Source organism: Diabrotica virgifera, chromosome 1, assembly GCF_917563875.1.
Source record: "Diabrotica virgifera virgifera chromosome 1, PGI_DIABVI_V3a".
NCBI classification, from domain to species: Eukaryota; Metazoa; Arthropoda; class Insecta; order Coleoptera; family Chrysomelidae; genus Diabrotica; species Diabrotica virgifera.
The window spans coordinates 251,359,968-251,377,004 of record NC_065443.1 but is presented as its reverse complement, the minus strand read 5'-3'; the positions used below and the strand labels follow the sequence as shown (position 1 = coordinate 251,377,004).

Below are 17,037 nucleotides of genomic sequence, written 5' to 3'. Positions count from 1 at the left end.
GTTTTTGACAAAAAATAGAACTCAATGTATTGGTTTTAAATGTTGTGATGTATTTATTTCACATCCTTTTTATTTTTTTCGGTAAGCCCTTACACATGGTATTGTTTTGTATTGGAAATCCCTCGTTCTGAGCATTTCATGGTGTTTCCTTTCTTCAATCTTCTGAAATTCCTCTGTTTGTAAATGACCTTTTTATACCTTTGTTATACAGGTTTTTTTCGATTCCCCAAATGTATTTTTATTAAAACAGGCGTTTTGGGCTCAGTCACATAATGATTTGATAATTCCTGTTTTGATATTTATATTGTGGTTTGAGTGATAATTTAAATACCTATTGGTGAGGTCTAGATTTTTATAAAATTTGTCTTCTTCTTCTACGGCACTACAGCAAAAATTGAGCCTTTAACTCCTTTATTTTTTGCCCACACCCCTATTTGTCTGTGGCTGCTTTTCTCCATACACGGACTCTTAAGATGGCTTGTACGTCGCTGTTGACTGTGTCTTCCCAGCGCTTTCTTGGCTTCACAATCGGTCTCTTTCCATGCATTCTAACATTTAGTGCTCTTTTTGGTAGCCTATCGTCTCGAATTCTTGTCACATGTCCGGCCCATTGCAATCTTTGTATTCTATTGAAGTCTGACAGGGGTCCTTATAAAGTTGATAGAGCTCATTGTTCTATTCGATCGACTTCTGAAAATTCCGTTTTCCCTCCCAGGTTCTAGTATTCTCCTCAGTACTTTCCTTTCGAATGTGTTGAGTTTGTTTTTAGATATTTCTTTCAAGACCCATACTTCACTACCATAGTATGCTATTGGTCGAATTAAGGTTTAATAAATTCTCATCTTTGTATTTCGTTGTACACTTTTAGACCGAAATATATGGGTGAAGGCAAAATAAGCTCCGTTTGCCTGCATTATTCTCTTCCGTATTTCTCCATCTTCTGATCCGTCGGCATATATTTCTACTCCCAGGTATGTATACTTTCCAACCGTTTCAATGTCATCTTCATGTATAATGTTTTGTGGGGCTATATTTCTTCTCTTCTGCGTCAATATTTTTGTTTTTGCTGTGTTAATTTCCAGACCTAGCCTTTTTGTTTGCGTTTTTAACTATGCGTATGTTTCCTGTGTTTGCATTAGTCTAACTGCACACTCTAGTGCCAGGTTAAATAATGTTGAGGCCAGCCCATCTCCCTGCTTTAGTCCCTGTGAAATTTAAAAAAAGTCTGTCCTGTGGTTTTCTATTCATACACATGCCTGAGTTTCATCCATTATGATTTTAATGAGTCTAATTAGCTTGTGTGGTATTGCCAATTCAGCCAATACGTAGTATAGTTTGTTCCTTTTGACTAAGTCGTATGCCTGTTTGAAGTCTACAAACACGTTGTGAACATCAATGTCGTGTTCCCATGGTTTGCTCAAGATCTGCTTGACTGTAAATATTTGATCCAGTGTCGACCTTCCCCGTCGGAAGCCCGTCTGATACTCTCCAATAATATTTTCTTCTAATGGTTGGAGCCGCTGGTTTGTAATATACGTGAGGACTTTATGCTGTACATAGTAGAGAAATTATACGGTAGTTTATGCACTGGAGTTTATCTCCTTTTTTATAGATCGGGCATACTATATTTTTTTATTTATTTATTGTTCATACATATGACCTGGCCTCTAGTGACTAATCCAGGTCGTTTTTTCCTGATGGGATTACAGAAATTTTTTTTTTATATATTTTTACATTTTTTACTAAACTACTAAATCTATTTTTACAATTAATAATTTGCCATAATCTATTAATTACATTTAACAAATACATTTAACAAATTTAAAGAAACAATATATATTTGTTAAAATATTTTTGGTACTATCAACTCCCTTCTAAGTTATAAAGAGAGTCCCTCTATTTTCAGAAGAGAGTTGGTAGTGTTTTTTTTTAATTTAATGAATTATTTATTGAATTATTATTTTTATTTATTTATTTTATATTGAATTATTATTATTATAATTTTAAATATCTATTTTTGAATTTATATTTTATTTTATTTATTTTAACTTTATCTTACTCAACTTCATCAGGGTTGGATTATTTTTTGTCTTCTTCTATTATTATAAATTTCTTGTTGTTTTTTAGATATTATTTCTGTTAGATTGTTTAATATTCCAAAATATTCTTCATTTTGTAATATATCTCTTATTTCAATTCTTTTTAATCTTCTTCTCATTTCTCTATGCTCTTCATTTTCTATAGTATTTTCACAATGTAACACTATATGTTCTGGTGTACCTAGTTCTCCACATTCACAATATGCATCATCTTTTAAGTTAAATCTTTCCAAATATGTTGGGTACGGACCATGTCCTGTTAAAAAGTGTACTAAACCTTGTTTTGGATTAAAATAATTTGGAATGCTTTGTGCCCATACACTTGAACCGTACCCTACAATTGATGCAAGTATTGTACTTAGGTATATTCTCATCTGTCGAAACGAAATCCTATATTCTTTCTGTGCTAGACTAGCAATGCTATGCATGATCTTTGTTGCCTTTCACAGACACAACTCATGTGTTTTGTAAATAATTTTTGTTCGTTTATTATAATACCTAAATATCTTGTTTCCTTTTTTCTTTTTATTGTTTCCCCTCTAATTTTTATAATTGGATCTCTTTCTAAATTTCCTTTTATTAAACTATATGTTGTTTTTGAATCTGATATTGTTAATTTTATTTTATTCATCCAATCATTTACTCTTATTAATACTTCATTTGATTTAGTTTTTCTAAAATAAAAAAAAATTATTTTAAAATCAAATTTTTGTCAAAAATGAACACATTGAACCAATGGAACTTATAGATCATATAAACAATACATAAGTACAGTAACTTGTGAAGCGGTAACGATTCATTTTATTTAGGAAGCTAATTAGGGGGTAATTTTCGCAATTTTTTTATTAAAAAATAAAAGGGACCAACAAAATTTTGAGCGTAACTCACTTACTTTTAATGTTCAAAGTCTTTTTAAAAATCAAAAATAAACCTTTTTTAAACCCTTTAAAAAAGTTGTAATGAGTTTTTCCCGAAAAGTGCTCTGTTTTTTGGTTGTTTCAGGTTGAAATATTCGACTTAGAATTTGACGAAGAAAAACCTACATTTGATTAGCTACAACTCTGCTTTTAGTGGGTCTACGGACTTCATACATACACCACTTGTTTCATTTTTTTATATGCTATAATTTTGCTAAGAATATTTTTTTCCATAAAATACTTACTTTTTAGGTTATTTGCGAAAAACCGTCCAAAAACATGTTTTTTTTTAAATGAACATATTCACTCGCAAATAACTCGAAAAGTATTGTGTGTGTTTTGTGTTTTATTGGCACTGGTTTTCACAACCAACTGGACAGTCAATTTCATAATGATTTTTTATAGGTACTATAACATAACTTATCACCAACTCAGGGGAGTAATGTGTAGTGTGTGTGTTGAGTAAGTGTCTTGTTACTTAGCAAAGTCGACGTCATTGTCTTTGCAAAGAGACACTAATTGTATCCGAACGTCTGCGGTCCTTCCGGTGAATACCGATCCCACAAGGACAAAGACTATCTTCATTTATTAATTTATAATAAACGAAAAATTTCTGACCCTGGTGAGATTCGAACTCACGACCATTCGGACCTTTCGATCCAAAGGTAGGCGCTCTTACCACTGAGCCACAGAGGGGGTTAACTCGAAAAGTATTGACTTGGTGAAAAAACTCTATGGAACAAAAGTTGCTTAGAATTAGTCATTTTATCCAATTCTGGACTTATTTTGAATGTATATTTTTCACCCCCGAGAAGACGGATTTCTCCTCCATTTTTGTAAAATGGAGGGGATGTAGAATTGTACACGTTTGCTTATATCATATTAGACAATTTCAACTACCTATTTCCAAACTTTCATCCTTCCTTTATTTTTTTGGAGGTTTTCGTAAAGTTGTGTGCTCTTTGATCGGGCTATAATACGTAGTTCATACCCACTTCATCTTCCATGCCAAGTAGGGTCTGAAAATATTACTTCCAGCTGGGTACTTTTAACCCGGTCTATATAGACATTTCAAATAACAAAAATTGCCGGAGAGCCAAATTTTGGTGGAGAGCTAGGGTATACCATAACAAATAAAGTTTAAAAAGTCCCCTTCGATCCCATGTGTGCGTCAAAAGTTATTCGGGGTCAAAGGTCAAAATTTGAGATTTTTTGGATTTTTTTCGAAAACGGTAAGTTTTATCAAAAAAAACATTTAACCAAAGTTGTAGATCTTAAAATTCTCTACAAAAATAGTCCTTACTATTTTTTTCCTAATAGTTGCCATTCCTGAGATATCGCGATTCAAAGAGTCACATTATACATGATATGCACACGTTTCCACACCACCTGTGAGGTAGTGTACTCGGCGCGTTTTTTTACCGTGGTTTCCCCTGTAGGCCTACTCCACTAACTGTTTTGACAATTTTAGGATAATTTAAGGAAACAATACCGGTCAAGTTCTAGATATTACCTTATTATTGATATTGATTATTGATATTGCTATTGATTATTAGGTTAAATATTGTTTTGATTTCTTTAGATATTTTAATCAGATTCATATTCTTGAAAGTCTACTTCAACAGTCAAGTCTTCTTCGATTTCATCTTCTTCCTCTTCCTCTTGCTGGATGTTCAAAAATTGTTCAAATGTGACTGAGTCATTGGTCTCTTCATTAAAATCACAGGAGTCTTCCTCTGTTGTACTAAACTGGACATTTGAGCAAGACTGACCTTGGCAGTTGGTACACACTAGAGAACACAGCAACCCGTCTTTTTTACATCCACATTTGGCGCTACAACCTTTTTTGCAATTGCAAAAAATAGTGTTAAGGAGTTTTTCTGGAGCAGGTGGGAGTAAGGTTTTGATCGGTTCCAGAGTATTATCTATTAATTTCCAACCCCAGTCTTCTGGATTCAGTTCATTGCCTAGCCATGTTTGAACTTGATAATATACTCGATACAAATGTTGAAAAGCAGATGCTGATGTTGGAGGAAGACATGATAATTGTACTTGTTTCTTGTTTCGCGTATTTTTTACAAAAGTTAAGTATCGGTATTTATCAAGACAAATAATTTTTTTTGAGTTCCATAAACCGCAAGAAGAAAGCGAATTCATTCCGTAATTATTGTTTGCGGTGTAGAATCAAGTTCTGTAAAAACTTTACAGCAGTCAGTCAAATCTTTTTTTTTCGAATAATTTAAGTACTGACGTTTTGCCCCTTCTGTACATTGCGGACGTAGTGTCGCAGCCGGTTATCGCATGTAAAAATAAAATGTACTTTTGGCATTTGGGATAAGCCGATAAACTATTCGAAGAATATATCTCTATTCGCTGTTGAGCCCTTCCAGGTTTCAGAAAATAAATAACTTTATCTACTGGAGTCCTTGCAGTAATCAGTACCAACAAATCAACATCTTCACCAACTACAATTGTTGTGTTTGTTGCCTTAAATTTTTCAATTGCTGTCTCAATTATAAGGACATCTGCGTCATTTTTAGCTTGTTTCACTTCAATATTCGCAGCTGTTAGTTTGTCAGTTAACATGGAAATGAAACGAGATTTATTATTAATATTGGCGAAAAATTGTTGTTGATTCGCTGGAACTGTTATATTTTCATCGAAGATAATCTCGGAACCCGATGATGTTTATGTAGTTCCACGACGTTGTTCTGCAGCTTTAATATTCTTTGTCGAGTCATTGTAGCCGTCAAATACCACTGTCACTGTAAGCCCGTAATGTCTGCGTAGATACTGAACATATTTATCAAAAATAACGCTAAAGGTTTCTTTTCGATCCCACACAACGTGATGTAGTAGGTACCCTCAATCAATAATGTAAGTAGCGTTTCTACGATCAACCTCAGTATTGACTGATTCAAAGCAATCATAAATTGCTGACTTTGTTGTTTTACGTATTCCAGCTGCATCGAAAAGTGATAAGGGGTAAGGAGCTAATTCATACTCAATAGCCATTGCCTATAATAGACAATCTGTTCTTTTTTAAACAATGGTATAGCCAAATGTTTTTCAAGGCCACGTGGATAGAGGAAATTCAGTTTGGGACTGATTACCTTTTGAAGAAATATTTTCAGAATAGTATAATATACTATATAAAAGAGACACAAATAGGCATTTATACTTGTCTTAAGGGCACATATGTATATACGTGGCTTATATGTGCATATAATGTATTAAGTAACTTTTAAAATCGCGATATCTCAGGAATGGTAACTCTTAGGAAAAAAATTGTAAGGACAATTTTTGTAGAGAATGTTAAGATCTACAACTTTGGTTTGAGGTTTTTTTTTGATAAAACTTACCGTTTTCGAAAAAAATCCAAAAAATCTCAAATTTTGACCTTTGACCCCGAATAACTTTTGACGCACACATGGGATCGATGGGGACTTTTTAAACTTTATTTGTTATGGTATACCCTAGCTCTCCACCAAAATTTGGCTCTCCGGCAATTTTTGATATTTGCCAAGCATTTTGATGTCTAAGTTGACCGGATTATTTGGCATAAATCATAAACTTTGGGTACATATCCTGTATCCTCCTTTGTGATTAATACATCCACGAAAGAGTAATAAATTGTTGTTTTCTTTTTCCATGATGAATTTGTTTAATTTTCCTTTTTTGTGAATGTCCAGCAAAGAAATATTCAGTACTTCTGGTCCATGAGGATAAATAAAGAACTTGTAATCTACCTATGAGACCTTATCATGAGTTTGGTCATATTTGTGCACAATGCTTTGCACAAATTTCTTCATGAAAATATTTGCTAATAAGAGAGATCATGATCACGGCTACTCCAAAATCTTGTTTTTTAAAAATAATTAAAAAATAAAGTTGAATTTGAATAAAATTGATAAGATCAGTTATTATTGTTATTAACTTTATTCATAAAAAATTATAATGATTCAATTATAATGATTCATACCATTAATGTGTTGATTTTAACAAATCATAAATTGATATAATTCTAATACAGTGGAACCCCGATAAGTCGGCCCCCGATAACCCGGAAGTCCGGCTAACCCGGACCGATTTTCATCAGATAAACATTTTGATTTTCATTACATATTTTGTATTTTGACAACGACAGCCGATCTGGGCGTCGAAATGCTAATAAAATTATTTTTCAATTTAATTGTGGCTTATTTCCCATCAAAATACATAGTTAGTTATCAGACAAACATTTCAACAATAAAAATGTATGTAATATAATATTTGAGAAATAATACGTATTTGTGTAATTTGAACTACATAATATACCATAGTAAAAATGACTCATGGCACACAACGTTCATTGTCGTGTTATCGAAAACAACAGGCACCTGTAAGTATCCTTTATTTATTTGAAACTGTCTTAGCATTGTTTAGAAAATATTAAAAGACTATTAAAATTCTTTTTCAAACAATGGTCTTAGTCTTCACTGTTATTAAATAACATAACTTCCTTGCGATTGAGACGGTATTGTGTGTAGTAAAGTCGCATTGTTCGCTTCCGTTCTGTAATCGTTCGTAAATCTATTCAGATTTTTGTCTACGTAATGGCAATAAAACGTAAAAATGTTGTTTTTGTTTCAAAATGATATCAAAAGACAGTTTGGATAATCGGTGCAAAGCTAATAAAGCTAAAAATGAGACTCTCGACGACGCGACGCTTTGTATGCGTGGTTTTGTGCAAAGCGCGAACGTGGTTTACCAGTGTCTGTGTGCCAGTTATAACGGAATGTGGAAGAGGAAAAGAAAAAATATCAGAAAATTACACCATATATTACTCCGGGGTAGACAAAGAACTTAGAGCGAAAGAAGGAGTAGGCATATTAGTCACAGAGACAATAGAAAAAAGAATATCAGATTTCAAACCTATATCCTCGAGAATCATGTATATAAAAATAGAAATGGAAGAGGAATGGTACATAGTGCAAATATATGCACCAACAGAAGGAACGGAAGAAGAAAAAATGGAAGATTTCTACAATGAACTACAGAATACCCTAGATGAGATACGAGAAAAATGTGAAAGAATAGTGTTAATGGGAGATTGGAATGCAAGGATAGGAAAAGATGAAAACAAAGGACTTGGGTGCATGGGAAGACATGGTGAAGAGATCCTAAACAGAAATGGAATTAAAATGATCAGATTCTGCCAGACAAACGACCTATTAATAGGAAACTCGTTTACACAGCAATTACTACAAGATAAATATACATTTGTAGCAGAAGGCAGAGATGCAAAAAGCATAATAGATTACGTAGTCTACACCCAAGAAATGAAACAAAATATAAAACAAGTCTGGACAGAACAGAGAGCAGAGATCGGAACTGATCACAGACTGGTAATGGCAGAGATGACATGGCGAAAACCGGTACAACAAGAACAGATAGAATACAGCAGAATAGCAATAAAAAAGCTAAAAGATGAACAAAAGAAAAGGAGATACCAAGAAGAAACTGATAAGGAGTTCAAAATGGAGGAGAGAAAGAAAATAGAAATGGATATGGAGGAAAAATGGAAAAAATTCAAAGAAGTAATAATAAATAAGGCAGAGGAGATATGCGGAAATCTAACAGTCGGAAAGTTAAAGAAAAAGACGGAATGGTGGAATGCAGATATACAGGAAGGAGTCAGGAAAAAGAAAAAGGCATGGAAAAAATACAATCGCACAAGAGAGGATCAAGATAAAAAAGAATACCAAAAACACAGAAACATAGTGAAAGAACTAATAAGAAAGGGAAAAAAAGAGAGTTGGAAGAAGTTTGGTGAATCCCTAAACCAAAATTACAGAGACAACAACAGATGCTTCTGGAATAAAGTAAGGAGTCTAAGAGGAAAGAACAGAAAAGAACTCAGAGGTGTAAAAGACAAACACAACAAACTAAAGACAAATACAACAGAAATACTAGAGGTGTGGAGAGAATATTATGAAGAGAAATATATGGGCGAGGAAAGTGAAGAAATAGAGACAGAGGGAACCATAGAACAGACAGCAGAGGACGAAAACCAAATGGAAGAAATAAGTACAGAAGAATTGGAAGAAGCGATAAGTAGAATAAAAATAGGAAAAGCGAGCGGAGCAGATAAAATTGATCCCGAAATGATAAAATGGATAGGGAAAGAAGGAAAGAAGTGGTTGCTGGAAATAATGAGAGAAGCATGGAGAACAAACAAAATGCCGAAAGAGTGGGAAGAAAACATACTGATCCCAATTCACAAGAAAGGAGAAGAATCCAATTGTGACAACTATAGAGATATATGCCTCTCATCAGCAGTGTTCAAGCTATATACTAGAATAATAGAAAGCAGATTAAGAACAGAGGTAGAAGAAAAACTTGAAGACGAACAAACAGCATTCAGAGCCCAAAGACAAACAGTTGACAACATAAGCATACTACGAAATATAATAGAAAAAAATAATGATCGGGGAACAAACATATATATAACCTTCATAGACCTTAAAGCAGCGTTCGACTCAGTAGACCGGAAAGTATTGTGGAATACTATGGAGGAGCTGGGAATACCGAGGAAACTATTAGAGATAATTAAAAGTACGTACAGTAGAGTGGTGGGAAAAGTACAAATGGGAGGTAGCAGATCACTAGAATTTAGGATGAACAAGGGAATAAAACAGGGAGATAGCCTAAGCCCACTCCTATTCGTCATAATTATGGATCAATTATTTAAAAATGTGAAAATAAGGACTAATCAATTAAAAACAATAATAGGCTACACACACCTAACACCAGTTATGATAGAAGGATTACTGTATGCGGACGACGTCGTTCTCATAGCAGACAACCCGAGAAAGATGCAACGACTAATTGATGTATGGACTGAGGAAATAGAGAAAATGAAATTAGAAATAAACATCAGCAAATGCAAGACGATGAAAATAGGTCAGCAGGAGCATGAGATTGGAGGTGAAACACGAGTGTTCTGTAGAGGACAAGAATTGGAGAGGGTGACGGCCTACGAGTACCTGGGAACGATAATATCAAATGACGGAAAGCTAGACCTAGAAATTGCAAATAGGACAAAGAAAGCTACGAAAATATACTATGCGATTAATAATACGATACTGGGAAAACGGGAAATCAGCCAGGAAACAAAAATACATGTATATAATACAATCACAGCACCAACTCTTCTATATGCAAGCGAGACATGGGTCACAAATAAGAGACATGAAAGTGCCATAAATGCAGCAGAAATGAAGCATCTGAGAAAAATAGCTGGAAAGACGAAGATGGACAGGGAAAGGAACGAAAACATCAGAAACGTGCTAAGCCAGGAACCAATAGAAAAAAAATTGAAAAAAGAAAACTGAATTGGTTTGGACATATAACTAGGATGAACGAGAACAGACTAGTAAAGAAGGTGACAGATGCCAAAAGACAGGGGAAAAGAAGAAGGGGCAGACCTAGAAAGGGGTGGATGGAGCAAATCGAGGAAATCGGGACAAAGAGAGGGAAAACAGTGCAACAGATGAAGGAAATGGCAGGAGACCGGAAGGCGTGGAAGAAATGGGTAAAAGATGGATAGGTGATACCAAAGTCCGACGCTCTTATAGGGCATAAGGACAACGAGAAGAAGAAGAAGAAGACAACGACAGCCGATCTGTGCGTCGAAATGTTAATAAAATTATTTTTCAATTTAATTGTGGCTTATTTCCCATCAAAATACATAGTTAATTATCAGACAAACATTTCAGCAATAAAAATGTATGTAATATAATATTTGAGAGATAATACGTATTTGTGTAATTTGAACTACATAATATACCATAGTAAAAATGACTCATGGCACACAACGTTCATTGTCGTGTTATCGAAAACAACAGGCACCTGTAAGTATCCTTTATTTATTTGAAACTGTCTTAGCATTGTTTAGAAAAGATTAAAAGAGTATTACAATTCTTTTTCAAACAATGGTCTTAGTCTTCACTGTTATTAAATAACATAACTTCCTTGCGATTGAGACGGTATTGTGTGTAGTAAAGTCGCATTGTTCGCTTCCGTTCTGTAATCGTTTGTAAATCTATTCAGATTTTTGTCTACGTAATGGCAATAAAACGTAAAAATGTTGTTTTTGTTTCAAAATGATATCAAAAGACAGTTTGGATAATCGGTGCAAAGCTAATAAAGCTAAAAATGAGACTCTCGACGACGCGACGCTTTGTATGTGTGGTTTTGTGCGAAGCGCGAACGTGGTTTACCAGTGTCTGTGTGCCAGTTATAACGGAGTTTATCTGAAGTATACCATATTTTATTAATTTTTACCATTTTCTCCGGCTAACCCGGATTTTCGATAACCCGGATCGGCCGCGGTCCCGATTAATCCGAGTTAACGGGGTTCCACTGTATACATTATTTTTTTCATAAGTATCTGTGAACCTGTGTGTTGAAAATTTAAGGTATTATAATATTATTTTACGTTTTAAGTTTTTTTAGTTGGAATACATACTTAATATTATTTGAACCATGGTCATTATTAGAATTTTTCAAGTTGCAGTACCACGGATTGTTTATGTTTTGTAACCCAGAATATTCGACTAAAAAAGCATGAGCTAAGTATATAGGAAATTATATAATTTAGATTTGGTTAATGAATGTATAGTATATATTTATTGACTAAATTATAATTTAACAGATTTGTCCATGACCTCTGAAAAAAGCTTTGATCATGGTTATTTCGCACTAAACTTGTCAAAACATATTCGTTCGAATCAGTGGCGGATCTAGACATTTGGCTTGGGAGGAGAACTTTGCCTTAGGGGGGAACTTCCATTGAAACGGCAACCAAAAAAACATAAAAAATATAAACCTAAACTACATAAAAGATATAAATAATAACTCACATGCGTTAAATTCCCTTAATGTTTCTACTTAGCGGTTTTATTGGATTGGATTTGTCTGTCAGTGATTTAAGTTTCTTATCAGCTGACATATTTTTATGTTTCAAACATTTTTTTAAATTTTAGATCTTGTTAGGGGGGATCCTCATTTTCCCTCATCGTAGATCTGCCACTGGTTTGAATGCGAACCGGTCTATATTATTTCTAGTTTAACTTTACCTAAAAAAGTAAATGAGAATTTGCTCTAAAAGAAGAATAAGAGAAATCTAGAAAATGCTCTCTTATCTAAGCTATAAATTAATAAATCTGTTATTAGTCAATATTTAATAATTAATGGGGCTTCTATTAACCTATTTCTAATTAATATTTTCTTAAGAGTACTGCATAAAGGTTTTTTTTAGATATTCTGGAGCATACCAATTTACTGCACCAACTCTCGTTATAAAAGATCTAGAATTGATCAAGCAGACCGGCGTCAAAGACTTTGATCACTTTACCGACCACAGAACAGTCATATCTGAAGATGCTGATCCACTATGGGCAAAAAATCTGTTTGCCTTAACAGGTATGTTCTTAAATTGAACTATTAATATGGGAAATAACGAAATAAGCCACAATTAAATTGAAAAAATAGTTTTATTAACGTTTCCAAGCTCAAATCGGGTTTCGTTGTCAAAATACAAAATAATACTAAAATAAACAAAAATGTTGGTGCCAAGTAAAAAAATTCTCCTAATAATTTATTTAATCTTGACTCATTTATATTGGCAATTCAGACGTATATTATACATTTTAAAGTAGAAGACTTTAAAATGATATCGCGAATATTTATGAGTTGCGTTTATATATTTATCAGATTAAATAAATTATTAGAAGAATTTTTTACTTAGCAACAACATTTTTTGTTTATTTTAGTAGTATTTTGTATTTTGACAACGAAACCCGATTTGGGCTTCGAAACGTTAATACAATTATTTTTTCAATTTAATTGTGGCTTATTTCCCATATAAATAGTTAATCATAAAAATGCCACAAGGAAATAGCTTCAGAACAACTTTAAATTAAATGGTGCTACATCAAGTTATTTATATTTTTTAAAGCCTACTTTATTCCAAGCTGTTGTGTTCTTTACTCTTACGTTCTTCTTTCTTTGCTTTTACTCTTATGTTAGATCACTTTACTGTATTCATATTCTTGATTAAAATACTTTGCCTTCATGTGCTTTTCTTTTTTATAAAAACATCTAATAATTTGTTACAATACTTTGTTACCATGATACTTTGATACTTCACAGGTACTTTGTTACTTAAAACATTCAATCTTTTTGATTTCTATTTTCTAAAAATATGCTTTTTCAGGACAAAAATGGCGGGACATGAGGCCAATTCTAAGCCCATCTTTTACCAGCAGCAAAATGAGAGCGATGTTCGTTTTGATATCCGAAACAGCACAAGCTTTGACCCAACACTTTTTAGAACTCGATCAAGATGTTATCGAGATCGAAATGAAAGACACGTTTACGCGTTTTACCAATGACGTTATTGCTACAACCGCTTTTGGTATTAAAGTTGATTCTATGAAGAATAAAGAAAACGAATTTTTTGTCATGGGTAAAGATATCACCAGCTTCAAGGGATTTTGGAAAAATCTTAAGTTTTTGGGTATAATATTTTTTCCAAGATTGTTTGGAGTAAGTATAAATATTGAGTATGTAGCTAATAATAATATTTTTATTTCTGTTTCAGTATTTAAAGCTTGGTATGTTCACTCGACGTGTCAGAAAGTTTTTCACTGATCTTATTGATCATACAATCAAAGTGAGAGAAGAAAAGGGAATAGTACGTCCAGATATGATCCATCTTTTAATGGAAGCAAGAAAAGGAGTTCATCAACATGAAGAAAAAGTTATAGATACAGGATTCGCAGTTGTCGAAGAGGCAGATTTAGGTTAGGTATCTTGATATAGATTTATCCGCATTTCGTAAACATGTATTTCGATTTTAGGTAAAGGAGTCATCAAAGAGATGACCAATTTGGACATCGCTGCTCAGGCGATGATCTTCTTCTTCGCTGGTTTTGATTCGGTATCTTCGTTAATGTGTTTCATATCCTATGAGTTGGCAATCAATCCTGAGATTCAGAACAGGCTTAGAACAGAAATAGAGGATATAGTGGAGCAGTATAATGGCAATGTACCATATGAAGCGATATTAAAAATGAGATATTTAGATATGGTGGTGTCAGGTAAAAAGAATAGCCGGATAGTGCAAATAATTTGTTGATTTCGTTTTCTTTTTGTTTCTGCTAGTAAAAACAGTAAAGGAAGAATCATTTTAATGTAATTTAGAAAGTCTTCTTCTTTTGGTGCCTATTCGTTTCGAATATTGGTGATGATTCTGGCTATAATTATTTTATTAACTGATGCTTTAAATAGATTAGATGTTGTGCTTCTTCTTCCAATTCCTTGCTTTCCGAATACTTTTCCTTGAAGGAAAACCTTCAGTAATCTGTATTTAGTGCCGTATCTCGTTATGTGTCCGAGATATTCTAACTTTCTCCTTTTAATGGTATATATCACCTATCTTTCTTTCCCCAATCGTCGTAATACGGTCTCGTTAATTGTCTTGTCCGTCCATGATATTAGGATTCGCGTGTATAGCTAAATCTCGAAGGCTTTAAGTTTTTTCTCCATCGCTTCAGTGAGTGTCCAGGATTCAACTCCGTAATATAATATTGAGAAGATATAACATCGTAGGAGCCTTACTTTTATCTCCAGATTGAGGTTGTGACTTTTAAAGAGTTTGGCCATGTTATTGAATGCACTCCTAGCCTTCGCTATTCTACATTTTATTTCTTGTGAGTGATCCCATTGTTTGTTTACTATTATTGTTCCAAGATAGTTATATAATCCATTGAAATGTTACACTTAGTGTGCATTTCTTAGAGGAGTCAATTTTATTTTTTTTAATGTGTAGGGGGGTTCAGTAGAAGTTTAATTTCAAGTTTTTGGGGTCGGGACCCTTGTCCCTCGGCCGCCATATTGGAAAAAGTGCTGCAAAGGGCTTTCGCGCTGTATCTCCTAAACTAGCAAACCTACACATATTTAGTTACACATAAAATGTAGCAAATTAAATTTTCTACAACTTTACATCTATTACTTTTTATCGTCAAGTGACCAACAAAAAAGTTATAAACAAAAATAAGAGAAAATTTTGTAAGAAGTTTCCTTTTGGAGGTTATAACTTTTTTTCCGTTCATTTCACAATAATAGTATATTATTCAACGAGCATGTAATGATGGCTATTACTCACGATGATGAAGTTGGCGACACGAGCCGTAGGCGAGTGTCGTAATTCATCAGAGTGAGTAATAGCCATTACATGCGAGTAGAATACTATACTTTTTCTACGACCATTTTTTTATTTTAATTAGTAAAAAATTTAATTATCAACTACTCGAGATTTAAATTATAATAATTTACAAAAATACCTAAATGCTATTTACCCCTAGTACGTGGCTGAATAATTGGTTGCCTACTATTACTAAATTCTTATTTATGGCATTTATGGTAAAAATACAACTAGAAATAGTCAATATAAGTTCTATTCGTTTCCGAAAAATTATAAGCTTAAATTTTTACCTACTGTCAGTGAATCAAATAAATAGGAAATGGCTGTTGTCGGTGGACCAATTTTATATATATTATACCTAGTTATAATGTCTATTTACATTTAACCATATAAAATATAATAATATAACTATACATAATATGTTATAACATATTTAACACAATATAACTTGAAAAACAAAAACAATATTATAAGTTATAAATTCCAATTAACATAAACAAAATTCGCTAATGTCATTGTCACTAAATTAAATGATAAACGTCAAAATTTTTAGTAAACAAGATATAAACGTAAAAAATATACTGACATTGTTACAGTTAAAATTCCTTTAAAAATTTTTCGAAGTTAATTATTGTATTAAATAAACAAGTTTAAGTATTTAATTTTACTTGCAGTTTATATACGATTAATATTAAAAGTGGTATGCGCCACTTGAATCTAACTTCAGCCCGTGAGTAATGACCAGTGAGTAACTTCAGTCCGTGAGTAATGAATTATTACTCACGGGTACAGTAATGGGTGCTATTATCTATGAAAAAATAGCGAATAATGAGCACGTTATTAAACGGTCGTAGAAAAAATAACATAATAGCTATTTTGTAGAAGATTTTTCGATGAACATTTTTCACTATAAAGTTGTTTAATTTTATTTATTATCTAGGTTTTACAGCGCTCCAAACTTGAACAGATTCTCTAATTTTCATAGGATTACAATAAAAACAATATTTAATTAAAATTACGTTATGCCGACCACGAAAATCAAATTTAAGGTGAATTACGAATGTTGGTCATTTTTTATGTTTTCGAGGTCGCTGAATCCGAATATGAAGTTTATTTTTATCTAGAGTTGGTGGAACATGTTCAAAAGTCAAATTTTATACAAAAATGCCAATAATTAATTTTTATGATTTTTCAAATTTACCTCGCTGTATCATTCGTCGCTGTAAATATTTCCTTTTGAAACTTTTACTGTGTCATCTTTGAGGTATTTAGATATACCACATTCGCTCTCGCCAGATTTTTTTGACACTGACGTTAGTAATTTCTTTTTTGAAAAATTCAGTTGTCAGAAGTGACTGGAAATTACTACAAAACCAACGCACCTGCTCATATCCAATATTATTAATAGTAAACAGACATAAAAATAACATAAACCTTACGCCAATCAATATTTATTTATTTAAACCATTATAATGTATTGATAGCAAATGAGAAAAGTATTTATTTTACAAAATAAAAATATTTTGTAGAAATAAACTTCACAAAATTTTATGAGATTAGTAGACACTCCCACTATTTCTAATAATTCTTCTTTTTTTAATGAAAGATTAAGTTGATTTGAGTTGATTTTAGCAGTTAATAGTGTGAGGTAGGAATTTTTGTGTTGTACGTTTCCTATTCCGAATGTCTCAAAAAAAATCTCGCGAGAGCGAATGTAGTATAACAGTGAAATTTGTACAAAATGTTTAAACACATTATAAAAGAGGTT

General features: G+C 32.8%; 1 protein-coding gene across 1 annotated transcript in view; it reads left to right on the top strand.

Annotated features, from left to right (window-relative positions):
• LOC126879082 (cytochrome P450 9e2-like) overlaps positions 1–17,037 on the top strand; it is a 38,202-nt gene that overhangs the window by 14,385 nt on the left and 6,780 nt on the right. Inside the window, exons 4-7 of the mRNA XM_050641998.1 lie at positions 12,321–12,484; positions 13,278–13,609; positions 13,665–13,866; positions 13,924–14,163. Of these exons, the coding sequence (XP_050497955.1) occupies positions 12,321–12,484; positions 13,278–13,609; positions 13,665–13,866; positions 13,924–14,163 (938 nt within the window). The remainder of the gene's footprint in view (positions 1–12,320; positions 12,485–13,277; positions 13,610–13,664; positions 13,867–13,923; positions 14,164–17,037) is intronic.